General features: G+C 38.2%; 1 protein-coding gene across 2 annotated transcripts in view; it reads right to left on the bottom strand.

Moving 5' to 3' along the window:
- Window positions 1-1,497: 1,497 nt before the first annotated feature.
- vipr1b (vasoactive intestinal peptide receptor 1b) overlaps window positions 1,498-19,037 on the bottom strand; it is a 63,823-nt gene continuing 46,283 nt past the window's right edge. Inside the window, exons 7-14 of one of the 2 annotated variants that reach the window (XR_008393289.1) lie at window positions 16,628-16,781; window positions 15,106-15,166; window positions 14,800-14,872; window positions 12,176-12,267; window positions 11,583-11,712; window positions 11,015-11,056; window positions 9,151-9,540; window positions 1,498-2,379 (exon numbers count right to left, since the gene is read on the bottom strand). Coding sequence is in view for 1 of the 2 variants with exons in the window: in XM_053674727.1 (XP_053530702.1) it covers window positions 9,346-9,540; window positions 11,015-11,056; window positions 11,583-11,712; window positions 12,176-12,267; window positions 14,800-14,872; window positions 15,106-15,166; window positions 16,628-16,781 (747 nt within the window). In the remaining variant the exon portion in view is untranslated. Of the gene's footprint in view, window positions 2,380-2,949; window positions 9,541-11,014; window positions 11,057-11,582; window positions 11,713-12,175; window positions 12,268-14,799; window positions 14,873-15,105; window positions 15,167-16,627; window positions 16,782-19,037 lie in introns of those variants that run through there. The other variant, XM_053674727.1, reaches the window with a different exon arrangement.

Here is a 19,037-nt window from a genome sequence, read left to right as displayed (position 1 = left end):
ATTCGACAGGCTTACATGATACCAGAATGCTGAAAAACCTAAAACGGCGGATATTAAATGATACAGATTTATTGATTTGGGCCGGCGCAGAGCTTTTAGACTTGTTGAACAGAGAAAGTTGTTTCATAGAGCTCTTTGCTGCATAAATATTTCAACCCACATCAATACTGCAACATGCTTTAAGGCAGGACACCTGTTATAGCTTCGGAGTGCACCTTAAGAGCAACACGTGATGTGTTTATATGAAGACTGCATGTATTTGAGTTTCCGTCCTGTTTCCCTTCACGTGAAATGGTTAGAAATAAGCTGCAGGCTTCTTTTCTCTAATTCATGTTGCAGTGCGTCATCATTTCTGTTATGCTGGTGAACTGAAAGGTCACCTGAATGTATCATTGACTCCAAGGACAGCGGGTAGTAATGCAACTTCATTAGAAAGCAGAATGAAACGGTACACAAGCTGCATCATGCGTCAAGGACTTCACTGCTTTTTCAAACTGAATTTGAGTCATGATTGAAGCGCTGATTCCTCATTATCCACATCTCCACATTATCCGCAATATATGTTCTACCAGTTGCATTTCTTTAGTGTAAATATTACATTTACTATCTCCTTAACTGCCTGACATTTTATTACTGCTTACAGAATTGTCAAACATTGCATTAAAAATGATATTAAAATAAATTCACCTCTCAAGTTGACCACTGGAGTCAGGATGTTACCCACTCATGGTGATACTCAACTGTTCCACGAAGCAGTTGAACGTGACAACGTCACCGAGTGATGGGATCACAAAAGACCAGAAGGAGCAGTCTAGAAGTTGAAGAGAAGTCTTGGCCTGATCCCATACTGAGCAAGAACATACTGCTGCACACTTACTTTGGAATATCACAAGAACGCAGACCTTCCCAGTGGTCTTGTTACCTGGCCCAGGGGTGTGCAGCCGTATGCTTCCTAGTCTAATTTTTGTAGAAAATGGGAATAATTAAACTAAACCGGTGGGAGGCACTACGATAACAGGTATCAAATCTACAAAGTACTCTGAATGGAGGGTATCATCCAACCGGTAATCACTTGCTATCAAGGGTCAGCTTGATAGTAAGGAGCTCTTGGTTGTCAACATTACAGTTCCTCTCTGTAAATATTAGTTTTTAGGAGAAGAATGTAACCAATGTAAATTTGGAAAGATCTCTTGATAGCATGGCTCAAACCCTAATAAACTCCAGCTACAACTGACAGGAAGGAATTTGGATTAGAAGTAAACGTGCTATGATTGAAGCATGTTTTGGGCAGCCAATAATTCTTCTCCAGGGGATTCTGTGTAGAGAACCTTTATAGAGCAAGGTTAAAGGTGCTGATAGAGTACTGGAGAGCCAGTAGAAGATTCTTCTAACCACAAGAGGAAAGAGATAGGTGAAATCAACACTGCTGAGCTTTAATAACCAATGTGTTTACATTAACCTTGACAGTACCACATGACGGATGCGTTTCTCCAGGGTATATATGACCATGAATAATCTGCTGAGCAAGTTACATTTATGAAAACCCGAAACATAGAGAGGGCACTGGCAAGACCATAAGGCATGTGCTGATGTTTGTATTGTCCTGAAATTGTTCAAAAAGCAGTTTTTAATGGACCCCCTTGCCGAATGAGGCTGTACACACTTTGTGGATTCAGGGTGGTGTTGATGCGTGCTCTGCTGCTGGAGTGTGGCAGGTACCAAAGGGAAGGGTATCTGTACATGTGAGTAGATGGAAGTGCAAAGGTGTGGCATTGGGCAGTAAGTCTAGAGCAGATACAGGGCTGAGGTGTCGGCAGTTCTGTAGCCCTGGTCTTGCTGAACATCTTATGAGGTATCTCTTTGTGGGTCATGGAAATGTAGGACTTGTTTCTGGATCCACAGATGCCCAAGAATGATGGTATGTTTAAGTTGAAGAGTGAAATTATTTCTTTGTGATGAACTTCGGAGGGCAAACAAGGGATTGGCAAGCCCAATGCAGATCTATAAAGCTCCTAGCCTTACCCTGAAATAGAGCCTTCCATTGTTCTATTGTGGGTTGAACTGATGAGTTGCTCAGGGACTATTAAAATGACTCATCACAGGTATAGTGCATGAATTTTGTGAAGCTGGGTGAGCTCTACAACATACATGTAGATGGAGTCCTGCCTGTAGCCACCTCCAGTTGGGTTTACCTCCCAAGACAAAGCTGGTTCAAGATGTTCACAAGAGATTATTGAGAGATGATGGTGACCTTTGAATGCAGAGGTTGTTGCTGTCGTAGAAGCTGTAGATGTAGCTGTTCAACTTCCATCAGCAGTATCCACTGTTAAAGGCCTCTTCTGTAATAGCGATGCAAGGATTCCACAGGTATACCAGCACCTGAAAGGAAATTATAATATGCAATCCAAAACAGAAGAAAACACAAGGTAACATGAATTATATTAAAAACAAAGCTTGGCCTCTGTCAACCTATTAACACAAACGTCAACATGGTAAAGAATATATTAGCTACACAACAGACCAATGACTTACATTTGCTCATATTGCTCAGACACAGAGTGTTCTTCCTTTTCTTGATAGTTATATTTTTACACATCTACACTTAATATATTCTTATATCCTCGAGCAAAATTATTTCTACCTGAATATCTTCACATAGTATAATCGGCAAGTCTAACCACTGAGGATCAGTATCAGCAGTTCTCTCTACAGGGGAAATGCAGAAGGCACACAGTTGGATCACGTAAAAATAGACCTGTACAAAGCTGATGGCATCTTGAAAGCAAGAGAAAAAAATATTAGGCTCAGTTGATTTGCAAAGGAATACAGGTTCTGACATGTCGAGGTGTTAAAATACAACTCTTGTACACTCGTGTACATTTCAGGGACTGTCAATGTAATTTTAGTTACAATTAATACACACATTGCAGATTGAGTACTAGTACAGAGTACAATAATTCAAGTAGTTTATTGGCAATGGTATAGTGGTAAACACTGTAAAACAGAACTGGAATAGTTTGCTTTTCATCTTACAAAAATACCATACAGCGACAATACACGTGAGCACATTTGAGCTTGAGTACAAAAATAATCAGACTATTCGCATATGGTTGGATAAATTTGCACTCGTCATGTATAGTGGCTGTGATGTGCCGTGTACTGGATATTGCATGTGCAGCATGCATAATGCACTGAACTGTTTGCTTCACTTCGACAATACACAAACACAGATTAATTTACACAACATCCAGTTCTTCAGCTGTTCATGTGTGTAAATGGTACATTGTTAAAAAAAAAAAAAGCTCATTTAATACCTTTTTACTAATCTTAATAAAACCTGTACAGCACCACGGATGGAAACGTTTGGCATCTTGTCGTTTTGCGACAAAATTTACACGGCCAAGTACACGACGTATATCTGAACTAAAACTTGAACACAGATCAAAGCCACCTGATACTTTGTGAGGGCGTACATTCTTTTTGGCAATGAATGAGAGGTCATTTGTGTTGTTTAAACATTGACAAACGCTTTAAATAGTTGTGAAATGAAATCTCATTTTAATGTATCGTACAAAAAAAAAAAAAATGAAACTGTAAGTTGAAGTTATTTTACACTGTACCTGAACACAATGGCTGTAGAACACAAGCTAAAATAAAATACTTTTAAACGTAAAGTGTTGAGATAACTAAGCTGGTGACCTGAACTAGCTGCGAATTAAACATACTCATCATTTCTTTAACTGAAATACTTCCACTTTACAGCAAATACTTTCCACTAAGTAATCCACTGCAATCCACAAACAAAGCAGAAAGAGCATACCACAGTATATATTAACTTCGTTATTGTGTTCGTGATGAGCTCAGAGATGACACAAGTTCTTTAAGACAATGATCCTCAAACTTCAGACATATTTTAGACAACACTTTATTTGAAGGCTATTAATATAAGGATTTTTGATCACTTCCGTAAGCACTGAATGAGATTCAATAATACATACGTATGTATACAAGGCTTGTGTTAGTATTTAGAAGAACAAAAAGAAATTAAGGGGTATGAAGAAAATGACACATGAATAAGCACTGAATAATGCATTTAGTAGATTATATCAGGATTATGTCAGATACTTGACAGTAAATTAGCAACCGGTTTAAAGTAATGCAAGATAACTGATTACTTCAGAAAACTACAAATAATTCAGAGCAAAAAATGCTGAATTTTAATGTCTCCAAACTTAAGTGATAATCAAATAACGTGACTACTGACCCAAGCCTTACATATGTACTCATGCATTATTCTATATTTATGTTATTCAGTGTTAATGCATGTAGGTAGCCTTCAAATACAGTGTTACCAAACGTTCTTTAGTGTGTGCTTTATGTACAGCATGTGGTTTGGACTGGTTGTTCTGTTTGCTAGACACAGACAAGAACATACAGGCTAGGCTGTGAGAAAAGCATCATCTTGAAAATACAGCCATGGCATTTTTATTCTACCATAAATACACAATTATTTTAATCTTGGATTTTAATCTACACTAAACATCAACATCGACATTTTGGATCCGTTTTTGACAGATCCGATTTTACTCGTTTTCTTGGATGTAAACTTCCAGCTTGGTTTCGCTGTTTATCGCTGAATGGGATCTGACGTCGAGCCATAAAAATGTCCGGTCACGCTTCAGCTTTAAGTGATAAACCAACGCAAACACAATCGCAAAGAACACAGACTCTGCTTGTACGACAAGGAATGATACCTTATGGGAATGATAATGATAGTGCAGAGAAGGGCATTCAGCTTATAAATACATCAAGTCTTTCTCGCTCCCTCACACACACACACACACACACACACACACACACACACACACACACACACCCTATACACATACTGTGTAGTTTGGAAACTCATTCACAAAATATGCAAGGTGTCTGGGAGAAATGTCACATTTTCTCTCTACAGTGTATCTCCATTTAGATTTTGGATAGTCAACAATCCACTTTTGGTTGTTATTTGTTCATGTAAGAAGGAAAAAAAAAAGAGTCCCAGCAGAGAAATAAAAGCCTTCTGGAATCTTCAGGATCTACACAATCAGTGCGGTTTCCTCTGATGAGTATAAATTAATCATGTTGAATCCAGATCCTGTTTATACAGCAGTGTTTTCTTGTCCTGCTGCTGTTGTCTCTCTGTGTTGCATATTTTAGTGTGTTTCCTCCTTTGACACACATCATAATGATAATGATGATAATGAGTCTTTATTAATCACGTATACATTTCAGCACAGTGAAATTCTTTTCTTCGCATACCCCAGCATGTTAGGAAGTTGGGGTCAGGTGTGATACAGCGCCCCTGGAGCAGAGAGGGTTAAGGGCCTTGCTCGAGGGCCCAACAGTGGCAGCCTGGCAGCGCAGGGCTGAACCCATGACCTTCCGATCAGTAACCCAGAGCCTTAACCGCCACAAGCCACCACTGCCCCATTTGACCACCGAGACTATATAAGGTTAGAAATGAATCACTATGGTCCAGCTTTAAGTGGCCTCAATGTGGTAATGTTTATGACTCAAACACTAGAAATCAAGCCTAGTGTCTATTCATTGTTAGTAGACATGGACACTGGATGCGGTCTATTCTTAAAGAATAAATACAGTGACCTTACTACGTCTGAAAGGGATTACACTTTAAATGCCATTTTTCAAAAGCTGGTGTTTTACTGTCGCACGATCACAGACGATTATGTAAACGCGAACGAGTACCGCGATTTGATAATGAACAAATGGACGAAGCGAGAAAAATTCCCCAACTCTGCCTCTAGTTTAATTTAGTAGCCTCTGTTCACTTAGTCTAATGAGAAGCAAACGAATGCAAATGTACGAGCTGCGAGTTGTGACCTGAGGTAGCGATTAAAACATGAAATCTCTTTCGAAGTGCTCATTTGATGCAACTCCACTTTTTGGCTGTTTTATTTATTTTACTTTACAATTTAATATGACTAAATATAATGTTTCTTAATTGAATTTGACCAACATTTAAGCTGGCCTGTTGCCACAGCCATATTTTCATTAAGCAAGGAAAAAAAAAAAAAAAGGAACAAGTTTTCCCTCAGTTGTTCTTTCTGAAATGCTTCCTGGATAGACATCATAACTTTAGATTGGACCCTAGTGATTACTTTCTAACCTTATATTATATATAGTCTCGGTGGCCAAATGGATTCCCAATGCACAAGGGTGAGTTAGTTTTACCACTATCTGAAATTCCCTAATATAGTGCGCTGTATGTATGTACTTATGTAGTTGTGTTATTTTGTTGTCATGCCCGAACCCTTAGCTGAGCATATTAGTTAGCAATTGTTAAATCCCACAATTCTCTGCAGTAAGTTAATGCCCAAACTGTGTAAGCTAGGGTACAGAATACACACAATACACTTTGCTAATGTTGAGAATAGGGAGTTGGGTGTCATTTCAGGGCAGGAAATGTTTGTATACTAATGCGATATAAAATATATACTTAGCTGCTCTGTCTGTAACATTTAGCCAGCTAGTTCTGAGACATGTTCCAGCAGGAAACACACTAAAACGTGCAGATTATGGCAGTTGCTGGAGCAGATTTGGGAAACACTGCTGTACAACATAGTGGGTCCCTCAAGCACAACACAATCACATTCAGTTACACAGCAGTGAAGTGGAGAAGTAACTCCACATACTTATAGTTATGGTGCTGTGTACTTTCTTCAAAGTAAACATATGACAACATATTCCGAATTAAGAGCGACACTGACAACATGAAGCAGCAGTGATGTTATATAATGGAGAGTTCAGCTTCATTACTAATTATTTAGTCCTAGTTGGGAAAAGAAAACAGCAAAAACAGTATTAAATGTGGGAATATAGTAAAAAGTTTTTTTCAGTGTATTGTATACTGTAGTGTACTACTACAAACAATAATTTCAACATGTCTGTACTGAGAAAAGAACAGAAAGTGTGTTTAATCTAGACTCACTTATAATAAAGTTTAAGGGCAGCTGCAGAAGTCCATCAGTAAATGTTTAAATACATGAATATATAACACAAAGTTTTATTTAACACTTCAACACTGGAGAAATGCAGTAAAAAAAAAATACACTTTCCCAAAAGGTTTTGTGGTTTCTACCTGCAAAACATATCCACAAAACCTGTATATATTTCTCTCTGAAAACAGAAAGCAGTCGCATCCCTTAAAGGATTAATTATGCAGATTTCCACAGACCTGAAACTAAACAATTCATGAACGTTGCCTGCAAAAAATACATGATTTGCATACACATTAATTGTTCTAATTAAACAACTGCTCTTGCATTGTAAGTAAGTTTGGAGTGAAGAGTTCTGTTAAAATATTTGTACAGACGCCTGTCTTTGGTAATGGTTAATCATTTTTATTTTATTTACACTTACGTAGTCTACTTTTTCTCTCAGTACCATTTAGGCTTTTGAGTCGTATCCATCTACACAGGGCCAATACTCATGCTGTTTCGTGTTGTTTTTACCACTTTGAGAACCGAACTATTGCGTATTAATACTATTGCGTAGAATATTTTTACCATCCAAAATCAAATCACTCAGCATCTTTGTGCAGAATAGCTACTGAACCACTTGAGTTGCCAGAACTGATTATAATGTACTGTAATAAATAAGTGGGTGTACATGCATACTCATAATCCAATTATTATCTGATTGACTCGATGTTATCCTAAATTAGATTAAAGTCTTACTGGATATCAAGAAATCTGATAAAGCTATCAGAATTTTGGGCCTGTCAAATGATCAGCTCATGTACAGCTGCAGTTTTCAGATTACTTGTAACATATGTACGTTTTGTGTGCTGATTGTATTATTGCCATCTGATTTTTTGCAGTTTGTTCAGTATGCACTCAGTGGGCTTCACTTATCAAGTTGAATACAAACAGATTTATTCGCAAATCGTTTGATCAATCGTCTACACAAGAAATTTGGTATTCATGAAAATGCCGTAAATCCGGGGGGAAAAAATGTTTGTAACCTACTCGTGCTCCTGAGTGTGTGTAAACTTACGCGTGCGAAGACTGACTAATGTAAACCTCGACTTGATCGACTTCAAATCATATAATTTGCATGGATTACTGCACTTTTATATATGGAACATAATGCTGAGTCTAAATGGCGTATTTTTATATCGTTTACAGCGTTCAGCATACGCTCTTATCCAGAGCGTCTTATCAAAGTGCTTTGGAGTCTCATCTTCATGCTAGTTCACTAGGTCCAAGACAAAGAACATTTTGTGAAAACCAGTCGTTTTATATAAAGAAAATGAGCCAGCACGACCCTGCTGGAAAAAAAAAAAAACCCACAATAGAAACCTTCATAGAATTTGTAATGGTTTTAATGGTTATAATGGGAATTATAGAATGGAATATAATGGAATGTAATGGTCCTTGTGGGCCTCTACTGTTAATGTGTTGCCTTCTATTGGTGGCATGTTATGTCTAGTGGATACAATAATAGTAATGGTTTTAATGGTTAGCTGATGGTTTGTAATGGTTTGCATTAGTAGTGGAAACCATTACAATTTCTGTAATGGTTTCTGTTGGTTTTTTCGGCAGGGAAAAGCATGAATTAAAATAAAAAAGACAAATTCAATTCAGTTATGAAAAATAAATGGTATAGTATAAACGGAGGGCCGGTCTGTCTGCGCATAGCTGTAAATAAATGCCTCAGCTGATGGAAGATTTAGCCCTCAGTTATTGTTATTATTAATATTATATATTATTCATTCTTTGTATTGGCAAAGAAGCGAATCTAAATCATTTCCACTTCCACCTTTCAGCCTTTAATCCTGAACGTTCATTTTTGACTCCCAGCTGTCTGTGCACATGACCTTTTATGGAGTTGTGTGGGCGTCATACATGCAAATGAGCCGTGTCGGGAACGCACTTCGCACGTGACAGGTGAACACCACACGCACGCAAGTATGAAGAAAATCAGCCTTTCCGAAACTTTTGCAAATCCGGCGGGAAAATTTGAATTGGTAAATGAGGCCCATTGTTTGGCTGATATTTCTAACACTGGTTACAGCACATCACCGCAACCGCATGTCACTGATGCAACAGTTAAAACGAAATTTATGTTGTTATATGGAAATACCTTTCAACATTCAGTTCTGAGCCAGACGTAGCTCATATCCCTAGAGAATGTGCTGTGGAGTGCTTGTGGAACCCTCAAGCCATCAGAATTGAGAGGAACTTCACAGAATTCTGCACCCATATCCTGATGCGTACGACACACAGCATGAGCGGATCTACAGACGATTATTGTCCTGTGTCAGGTGACTCTGCTGAGCTATATGGTGATGGAGGAGTCGTCGTGGCAGGTGGAGGCTCGCTGAGTTTTAGGGCTGCACCGCGTCAGCATGGAAATCTGAGTGGAAAAGTTGTTGCCGTTGCTGCCTATAGACGGGTGCTGGTACTTAGTGCCGGAGCCCAGGAACCTCTCCAGATGCCACCTTCTCCACTTCCTCTTGATCTCAGCCTGAACCTGAGAAACAGCAGAGAGACAACGGTCAGGATGGGATTATGAATATGAGCAGTGTTGGGTAAGTTAATTAAAAAAACCAATCCGCTACAGATTACTAATTACTACTTTAAAATTGTAATCTGATTACATTACTGATTACTGCATGGAAAAAGTAATCAGATTACTTTCAAAACCTATCAAACCTACAAAAATACACTACAAAGTGAAACTCATAGTTCTTTCAGTAATTTTAGCGTGCATCAATGTATGACGTGATCAGAAAAAGTTAGATTTATTATAAAACTTGCCTCAGGTGTTGTCACTGTTTGTAGGACAACCAGACAGATAAAACATAATTTTTTTCTAATTAGGCTAGTTTGGTGTCGTTAGCCAAGGGAAGGCACAGCTAAGCTATCACTGTATGGGTTTAGCTGCTACAGTGCCATGCAAAGTACATTAACTTTCCTTCTGCTCTGCTCATATCGTGTTCACGTAAACTGGAACTCATGTACACATTTACACACCTGTGTTTTCCTGCTCAGTATCAGAGGATGTTACTGTTTCAGTTTCAACCCCTTCAGTGGTTTAAAAAAAAAAAAATCGGCATACAGTATATCCATTTTCCCTCACTCTGACTGTGTGAGCTAGTATTTTGCAGAACTGATCGACTGTCAGCCAATAAGACACGAGCGTTTCCACGTATTTTCCTGTAAACTCTGTCTGATTGGTCTCGCCTCCGTTCACTGAAGATATAAAATTACAGGCGGTCTTCTTTTACTGACGTTCAGTTACGTAGTGACGAACCGCACTATGATTTATTTAAAAAATGCATTTTACTTAATACTGTATAAATTTGTAATGCAAGTAACGTAATTTTATCGACATCAGTAACTGTAATCAAATGACATAAATTTTAAGTATAATGCGTTACATTACTGCGTTATTAGAAAAAGTCATTCGATTATAGTAACGCGTTACTTTGTCACGACTTTGTGATACACCCAACTCTGAATATGAGTGTGTAGATTTACACATACCCAGTTACACCAACTGAGTCCGCAGTTACTTTTATTAGCAAGTTCAAAAGGTTAGACATGCTCTGTTTAATTTATTCAAACGTGCCTCATTAATGTGTCTAATGAAAATGTGTTGAACGTGAAAAGTTCATCCAAGCAAAGTTTTTCTTTTCAGTTCATCTGTAGAACACAGTTGTTTTGTTTTCCGAGGCAGCTCAGTATGCCAGAATTATCAAATCAAATTAGGAAATAGGAACAAAACTGGAATCTAATATGAGCCAAATTAAACTTCACAGACCGCACCCAACTTTTAGAAGAAAAAAAGAGTCAGAAGTCAAGTTAAAGCTGTAAGAATAAGACACTACCAGTCTAAATTTTGCGCAATTATTTACAATGAACATATGACAGCGGGACATTTCTATTATGGATTCATTCTAATGCTTCGTATAAGGAGTCCAAATCATTTAAAAGCTACCTACCTCTCCATTCAAGAAGCAGTAGAGGACAGCCACTACAAAGCCCTGTAAGTAGAGTAAGGATATCTTATATACACACACATCAGGGAGGATTTTTTACATGCTCATTCATTCAACACAGCCTCCTGGGAACTAAACAAATTGATTACACTGAGCTGTATGACTAGGGATGCCTGTCAGTTCATTTATTCATGGAACGTGACTGTGACAGCGTAATTAGTATGTGGGAGGCCATTCCTCTCCGACTCATGCAGTAGACAATAAGGAAAGTTGACACATCATGGTTTCTGAGACTGCAACACCCTGGAGACGCTGCCTAAATCACGCAATTACGCCTTCTACTGAGAAGCTTATTTAAAACAGAAAAAGAGGGTGAAATTAGGAAACAAGCTTGGCTGAAAGACAGTCAAAGTGTGTGGCATTGAGATACCGAATCTGTGCAATGAGCCAAAAACAACAACCTGGGCGGAGGGGTTTTTTTCCCACTTCGTCTCGTAAATTTAGATCATGATACACGAAGCCCCTGCTGAAAAAAAATAATAATAAAAAAGCCTGAACTCTAAGACCATACCTGGAAGGAACCCAGGATGAGGTCAAACACCAGCCTTAGCTGTCTTTCGACGTGTTCCGGGATGAATGCAAATATGATGAAGTTTATCCCGAAGAGCGGAATCAACAACAGCGTCGATTTAGCCAGCCTCCTGCAGAGCGAGGGCAAAACAAACAAACAGCTTTGGGTGAATTTTTTTTTTTCTTTCATCTGTAATCTGGAAGCATTAGGAAGCTGGGGTACATTTTTGAAAACCCGAGTAAGGTGTTATCATGAAACAGAATAACAACAACAGCAACGACGGGATGATACTGTAGGGGCTTTAAGACAGATTCGTCCTGCATCACAGAAAGCTACGTAAGGACAAAGGACATTAAGTCACATGGATAGAGCTGGCATGAGCCACTGACATTTACGGAGATGAGACTGAAATGCAGAGAGCTGAGCTGAGCCGCTGGGCACTGGGGAATGACTCAAATGTCTTTCTTCTTCTACCTTGCATTACAATTACATGAAATAAAATTGTTTAAATGAAACATACATGTTCTGTCAACTGGAAAATGCATAGAAAACACATTAACAAAAAAAGTACTGATAGCGAATAAGACACTCACGAATATTGATTTGATTCATTTCTCCCGATGTCGGGGCAGTTGATCTTCTGTCGCAGTATGCGAATTATACAAATGAACAGGATGAAGTTCATCTGTCATTGGAGAAAAAAAACAACAGCATGACTTGTGTGCTCGTTTACTCAGTGCCACGTTCCATAATTGATGCTACAGCATAAAACTAATCTATTACCCAAAAGCACAAAGTGTTGGTTTGTCACAAAAACTAAAGCTGCAGCCTATTAGCAGAGATACAGGAAGCCCAAAACAGCAGGACTAATGGACTCTTGTTCAATGATGTTTGTGGAAACCTCAAATGTGCGATGTGCATGGAACAGCTGTTTCTCTGCTGCACTTTGACAAGGGGATGAGTGGGTGGATGGAAGTGAGAAGTGTCTACTCTATCCTTGTATGCTACAGCCACAAATCACAGGCTTGCTGGAGAGCGCAAATCCCAGACATCATCAAATTTGCATAAACATTTAACTAGGGAAACAAATTTTCCAACGGTGGCCAGGCACATCCTCCACGTTCCCCTTCTCTCTCCCCCTGCAGGGGATGATGTATGTAGTTAAAGGCTTTTATTGTGTAAGAGTTTGTTATTAGTGCCAAAAGTAATTTGTTTACGTTCTTACAAGACTTCAAATCTACGATGCTTTTCCCTCTCAAATACTCTCCAAAGTCAGGGGTAATGGGATACATTTTCTTGCAAAGTGGCTGCTAATTGTATCATATTTCTCCTGCTGTCAGGAAGTGCCGGTCCATCTTTAAATCCCTGTTAATTTGAGGACGTCCTGTTTTCGTATTCAGTCCAATCTGTAGGTCACATGGCCAGACCACGGGAACTAAGCACATGGTCAATATTTTCAGTCAATAGACACTGATTTTGTCAGCTTGCAGTGTCGGTTGACAAGCATTGTTTTAGAGCTCAATTGGATTGATTGGTGAGTGCAATATATGGTACGTGTTTGGCTGAAATTTGACTTCTAAGTCATGATAAGTTATCAAGATAAGCAAGAAGTCTGTGTGTTTAAAAAAGTTTCGTCCAAAATCATTGAATAGACCAGACTGTTTCCGACAGATTACTTGTGAATATAGAACAATACAAACTGTGAATCTGGGCACAAAGGGGGGAAAAAAACCTTCTGTAACTATAAGTCCATCCATCCATCCTCTATACCGCTTAATCTTTTTCAGGGACTTTGGACATGCCAATCAGCCTACCATGCATGTCTTTGGACTGGGGGAGGAAATGTCTCTCTCTCTCTCTTTCTGGATCCTTCTTCACTATATAATTCATGTCTAGTCTAGCCATTTTCATCTTGTTTTATTTTGTCCACACTGGGTGTGAAAACTTCACATACTTGGTTGAACTAAGAAACCTTCAAACACGCAAAGATCAGTAATGAAATATTCTGCATAGATTGAAAGAGTATTAAAAGTAATAATACTGGGAATAACATCACATAATCATAGTAATATTTTCATATGCACTTACAGAATGTAGCACTATAATTTAACTGATGTAAAGATTATAAGTAATGTCTGGGCCATACCTTGCATGTTATATTTAAATACCAAACTGCTATGCGTGTAGAATCACACTTGTTCCTACTGTGCAATAAATGCAAATAATGTAATGGGTAAATACACTCACTGGCCAGTTTAATAGGAAAATTAATTTCAATTCATTTTTATTTTTACTTATAGTAAACATTGTCACAAAGCAGCTTACAGAAATAAATACATTCAGAATATAAATTTTAATGTATGAATTTTTCCATAATGAGAAAGCCAGAGGCGATGGTGGCGAGGAAAAACTTCCTGAGATGATATGAGGAAGAAAACTTGAAAGGAACCAGACTCAAAAGGGAACCCGTTCTCACCTGGGTGACAACGGATAGTGTAATTATACATAAATTCCTTCTATAACTGTGCACTACATGGCCAAAAAGTGCAGTTGTATAACCAGGAAATTCAATACAGTTTTCACATGATGGAGACTTGAGTGCAAAACTGTTCATGGCAATTGCAGTCCTAAAGCTATCATAGCATAACTATTCGTATGAATTGTGGTCCAAATCCATCTTCATAGTTTTGAAGTGGTGCCATCCTCAATAATCTCAATGATCTTCAGGCTGTCCATGTAGGGCCATCCTCAATAGGTTCTCAACAAGTTCTATAGTATTACCTACTAAACGCTGAGTACTGATGTACAAACCTGGTAGCACTTACACAAGTTATGTACCTTAAAATGAAATATGCAAAGTATGTAGCAGAAATTACTTAGAATGGCCATAGATCTAACTGAAATAGGTGCATACTGTACTGTAAAGGGCTACCACTATAGCAATCCAGTTGTCTGCTGCACTGAAATCAATAAACAGTTTCATATTTTTGTCCTCAGGGAAATATGAAGCTAAATTAGACACCTCTTACTTATATCTAATAAACAAGGATAAGGTGACAATACACTGAGATGATCAGCTCTATAACTCAGTGACAGATAATTCAATATAAAATACACCTTCAGGTTATTCAATTATTTTTTATCAAGGGCATTATATAACCTTTGATTGAGCTGTAAATCGATTTTTTTCTCCAACCTTGAAAATGAGTGATCTCACCAGTATAGACGCTAATATGGGCGTTTTGATGATCCACCAGAACGGGTCTGAGTTCTCGATAAGTTCCCAGCACCTGATAGAAAGGGAGGGAAGGAATGGTGTTTTTATGGCTGATTTAAAATAACCTCAGAGCATGACACTTATTAACATACATTTCTAGAGGCAGCAGGCTCAATTACCAGTGTTGAATTACTCTCAGTAACTCGCTGTGAGTTTGTCAGTTTGCATTAACTTCAGGTTTAACCCTGTAGGAGAATGTAACCTTATTGGTTTTATTGTGTGTGGTGATTTATGAATATGACATACCCAACATCATAGAAATAGGCTTTGGCAAAGCTCCAGGCTGTGATGAAAATCATCGGCCCTCCTAAAAGAAAAATAATGTGCAAAAGATTTGAGTGATTTCCTGAAATCTTTTCATCGGTAATCAGGTGCATAAGCCAAATTTAGCGATTTTGCGGTCACAGAAATTAATGCAATATCAAGGAAATTCCGCAATATTCGCAGGAGTCTGCGATTTTTCAAAATTACCGCGGACTTTCCGCAGATTTGTGCCAAGGCGCGCCATGTAACGTCAACACATTGCGCATTCAGCCAGAGTGTTCTTCAATTCACATGCGTCGAACATGAATACAGCCAAAACATCTCATTTACCAACAAACATCACTGCGAAAGACCGTGCAAAATAATTTAGTGCAATTGCAATTTTGCCAATACAAGTAGTTTTTGCCACAAACACCCCCCCCCCCCCCCCCCCCACACACACACCGAAAAAAAATAAAAAACCTCAACTTGCAAATTGCATCGCAGATTTGGAAGAAAAGAAAAACGCTGCAAAATCAAGCATTTTTGACCGCAACAATCAGAAAAATACTCCTCCTAAATCCTGTATGGACTGGTACAGGAATTTCCACTCACTGCTGCCAGTGGTATTGAGCCTAGGATATTTCACATAAAATCTGGATTAGTTTTACAAGGAGAACTGGAGTAATGTATTGTAATTATTACCAGAATGGGATTTCTCTGGGATTTTAATCCCGTGCAAATGCATCATGTCAGTAATTTTAACAGACTGCACTTACATACACTGTGTTTTACCTTCTAAAAAATGACCAGTAAAAATAACCCCAGAAATATAAATCCCGTCCGAATTGATGTGTTGGTAAATATTCCATTAAATCATGTGGGAAAAGAGGGTTTGCACTTTTTATTCAGAATAAAGCCCTCTAGGAGCACGCGCCCTTTTTATCGTCTCCTGCTGAGACCAAAACAAAGCCGAGTATTGGCTGAGTTTAAAAAGCAGAACAATAAAATATAGATGTTGTTTAAAAGAAGGTCCTAGCACAACTACAGCCTACGCACATGTTATGGTCATGTGACCTTATTAATAATCAACTTGTGCAGGCATGAGACCTACAACAAGCGTTTATAATAAATGTCAAAGCAATCCGTTTGAGGGGTATGTAGTATGCATGTCATTTTTAGTACATGGTTTAGCCTTTGAGAATTGAAACTAATTACGACAGACCTTCCCCAACTACATTACTTAACTGACATATGGCATGAAATTTTTATCCTGTATGAATAGTACTTAGGCCTTGTAAGCAAAAGATCCAATGATGAATATGTACACACTCATTCACACAGGGTTATACTGCGTTACATGGTTAAATTATATTTATCGAAATAATTGCGCATACCAAGTTCTAATGCTCATTCGAACATGCTCAAAATAAAGAACCTTAGAAGACAGCTGCCGTAACGATGCCTGTCCAAAAATATTGGATACCTTCTTGTACTATCAGATTCACAAGTGTTAGCTACCTACCCCAGCCAATCAGGATGTACCACCAGAAGTATTTCCTCTCTGAGAAGAAAGAGACAGCCAATAGGGCATGGAGGTACAGGCCCTCGACCAAGAGCCAGAAGAAACTCGCCATAATGCAATATTGGAAGAAGATGATGGCAGCTTTGCAGCCGACCTGAAAATAAACACAAGAAATGTTGAAAGTAACTGACATTCAAAATCAATTCTTTAAGAAATCCTTATGTAACCCTTATGGGTAACGCCTTGTCACATGCTAACTAAAAAACCCCTTAAAAACCATGTTACATTTTAACCTGCCTTAAACTCCACATCAGACTAAAAAAATTGAGAAAAGCTTCGCATCATACGTTCGGTCTTAAACATAATGAATTCAAGCTGTGCAGTCAGACCGTTCTCGAATAACATGCAAACGAATTCGATGATGAGCACGCTGAAATGGATGTGAGGCTATATCTCCCTAACGCTTTAGTGCGTTCAGACCAAACTTAGTACATGTCATAGCCATCATGCCTTGTGGGTACCTGCACAGTTTTGGAACAGCACCACCTAGTGCTCACGATATATGAAAAAAAGCATATTTTTGCTTTTCTGACTGACTGTTTGTCTGATTTTCACCAAATTCAACTCAGATCATCTTCAGTCCATGCCAGCAATAAGTTATGAATTTTCTGTTGATAGACCAAACCGAACTGTTGCTCATGCTCTGACTCTTGCTTAACTCCTTACTTTGGTTCTGTTGTGCTTGGTCCCATAATTGCTGCATGCAGCTATATTTCAAATTGTTTTTGCTGAATGTGTGCAATAAAATGCAAAAGAAATCCTTTTTTCATTTCTTCTCAATTCATTTCTATTTATTTATTTATCTGTTTATACTGTTATGTTCAGTAAGTGGTGGAACGGGAAAGCTGAGAGTATGCTGATTGAGAGGGCACAGATTTTTTTTTTTTAAATGTCCAAGTCTCTTTTGCCGCAGCTTCATTGAAATATTCTTCATGAAAGAATAAAACAAAGACATGTTCACAGAATTACATATCACACAATCAAGAACATGCGAATGAATAAAGTTTCAATTTCATTAGCTGATCATTTCAGATAACTCATTTACAAATCAATCGAGCTTCCAACTGTGCTCTGGCTAATTACTACACAAACTGTGTGGGGTAAAAAAGAAAAAAACAAAACAGTAATTAATGCTAGTGGGGAAGGCTTTATCATAAGGAGGTTGTCATAATTTGCTTCTCTGTGTAGAGTCACTGGGTTTTCGTTCGTTTTAGCATAACAATGAATTCGTAAGTGAAGAAGATAAGAGGATTTAGTGCTTTCAGACTGCTTAGCTGTAAGTCTGCCTTCTTTGTTAACATTTATTTCTTTAAAATTTCATCTGTGAAAATCCAGGACTATGAGCACGATTTTACTCCTAGGCTGCTTACAATGGCTTTGGAGAGTATTTGTCTTTTAAGCTATATTTTAAGCTAGATTGTTTTGTTGTGGTGGTTGTTTTAAACATCCCTTATCAGTCAGACAATATCCTGCTTATCCCCCCCCCCCCCCCCCCCCCCCCTTTTTTAATTGTATTTATTTTTTAAAATCTTGTCCTTTGTATTGTGTTTCCCTGGTTGACGATTGTTAAAGACCTGTATAAGTAACATTCTGGTTCAGAAAAACAAACAAACAAAAACCCCAGCAAGGATGTCTGCAAACTGCAGAGCCAAAGATCTGCAGAATTGTAGCAGGTTCCCCCAAGAAACAACGTTAATTAAATTAAATCTACATCATGAGAACAACCCGTCATGCTTTTTATCCCTTTATAGTTACATTTTATGTTACGTCCACAAATACGAATTAGTTCCTGTTATCATTATGTTATAGCAGCTGTATAAATAGTCTTTCGCCTCACCAGCAACTCTTTCTTTCTCTAGTACAAAGACATACAAAAGCACTAACACTGGAGACTCCTTGCAGAAAACATTAAATAAACATCTTCTTTAGAAAATATAATAGATAGATTGATTTAATAGACTGAATTACAGCTAGAACTGCTGTCAGAGCTGCTGCTATAGAAAATTACTCAACACCGTCTGACCAATCAGATTTGAGAATTTAACAGGGCTGTGGTATAATGTTTTTATATATCATTTATTCCAGATTTAAAATGGTGGCAGACCTTTTAAACTAAATGATCATTATCATTAATCATTAGCAGCTTCAAAAAGTCAGAACACAGACTTCAGATACACTAAGCTTTATTTACGAAGAAAAATGGTAGATGGTATGAGCAGTGGTGAGACACAAAAGCCAAAAGACTGTAAACAAGCAACTGTGAGATAAAACCAATGAAATGCAAACAGACATCAGAGAGTAGAGACAAAAAAGGCACAACACAACCGGGGTAAGGACATCGTATACACGT

The sequence above is a fragment of the Ictalurus punctatus genome, chromosome 23 (assembly GCF_001660625.3).
Source record: "Ictalurus punctatus breed USDA103 chromosome 23, Coco_2.0, whole genome shotgun sequence".
In the NCBI taxonomy this organism is placed as follows: domain Eukaryota; kingdom Metazoa; phylum Chordata; class Actinopteri; order Siluriformes; family Ictaluridae; genus Ictalurus; species Ictalurus punctatus.
The sequence above is the reverse complement of the archived record's forward strand: the minus strand, read 5'-3'. Positions and strand labels throughout refer to the sequence as shown.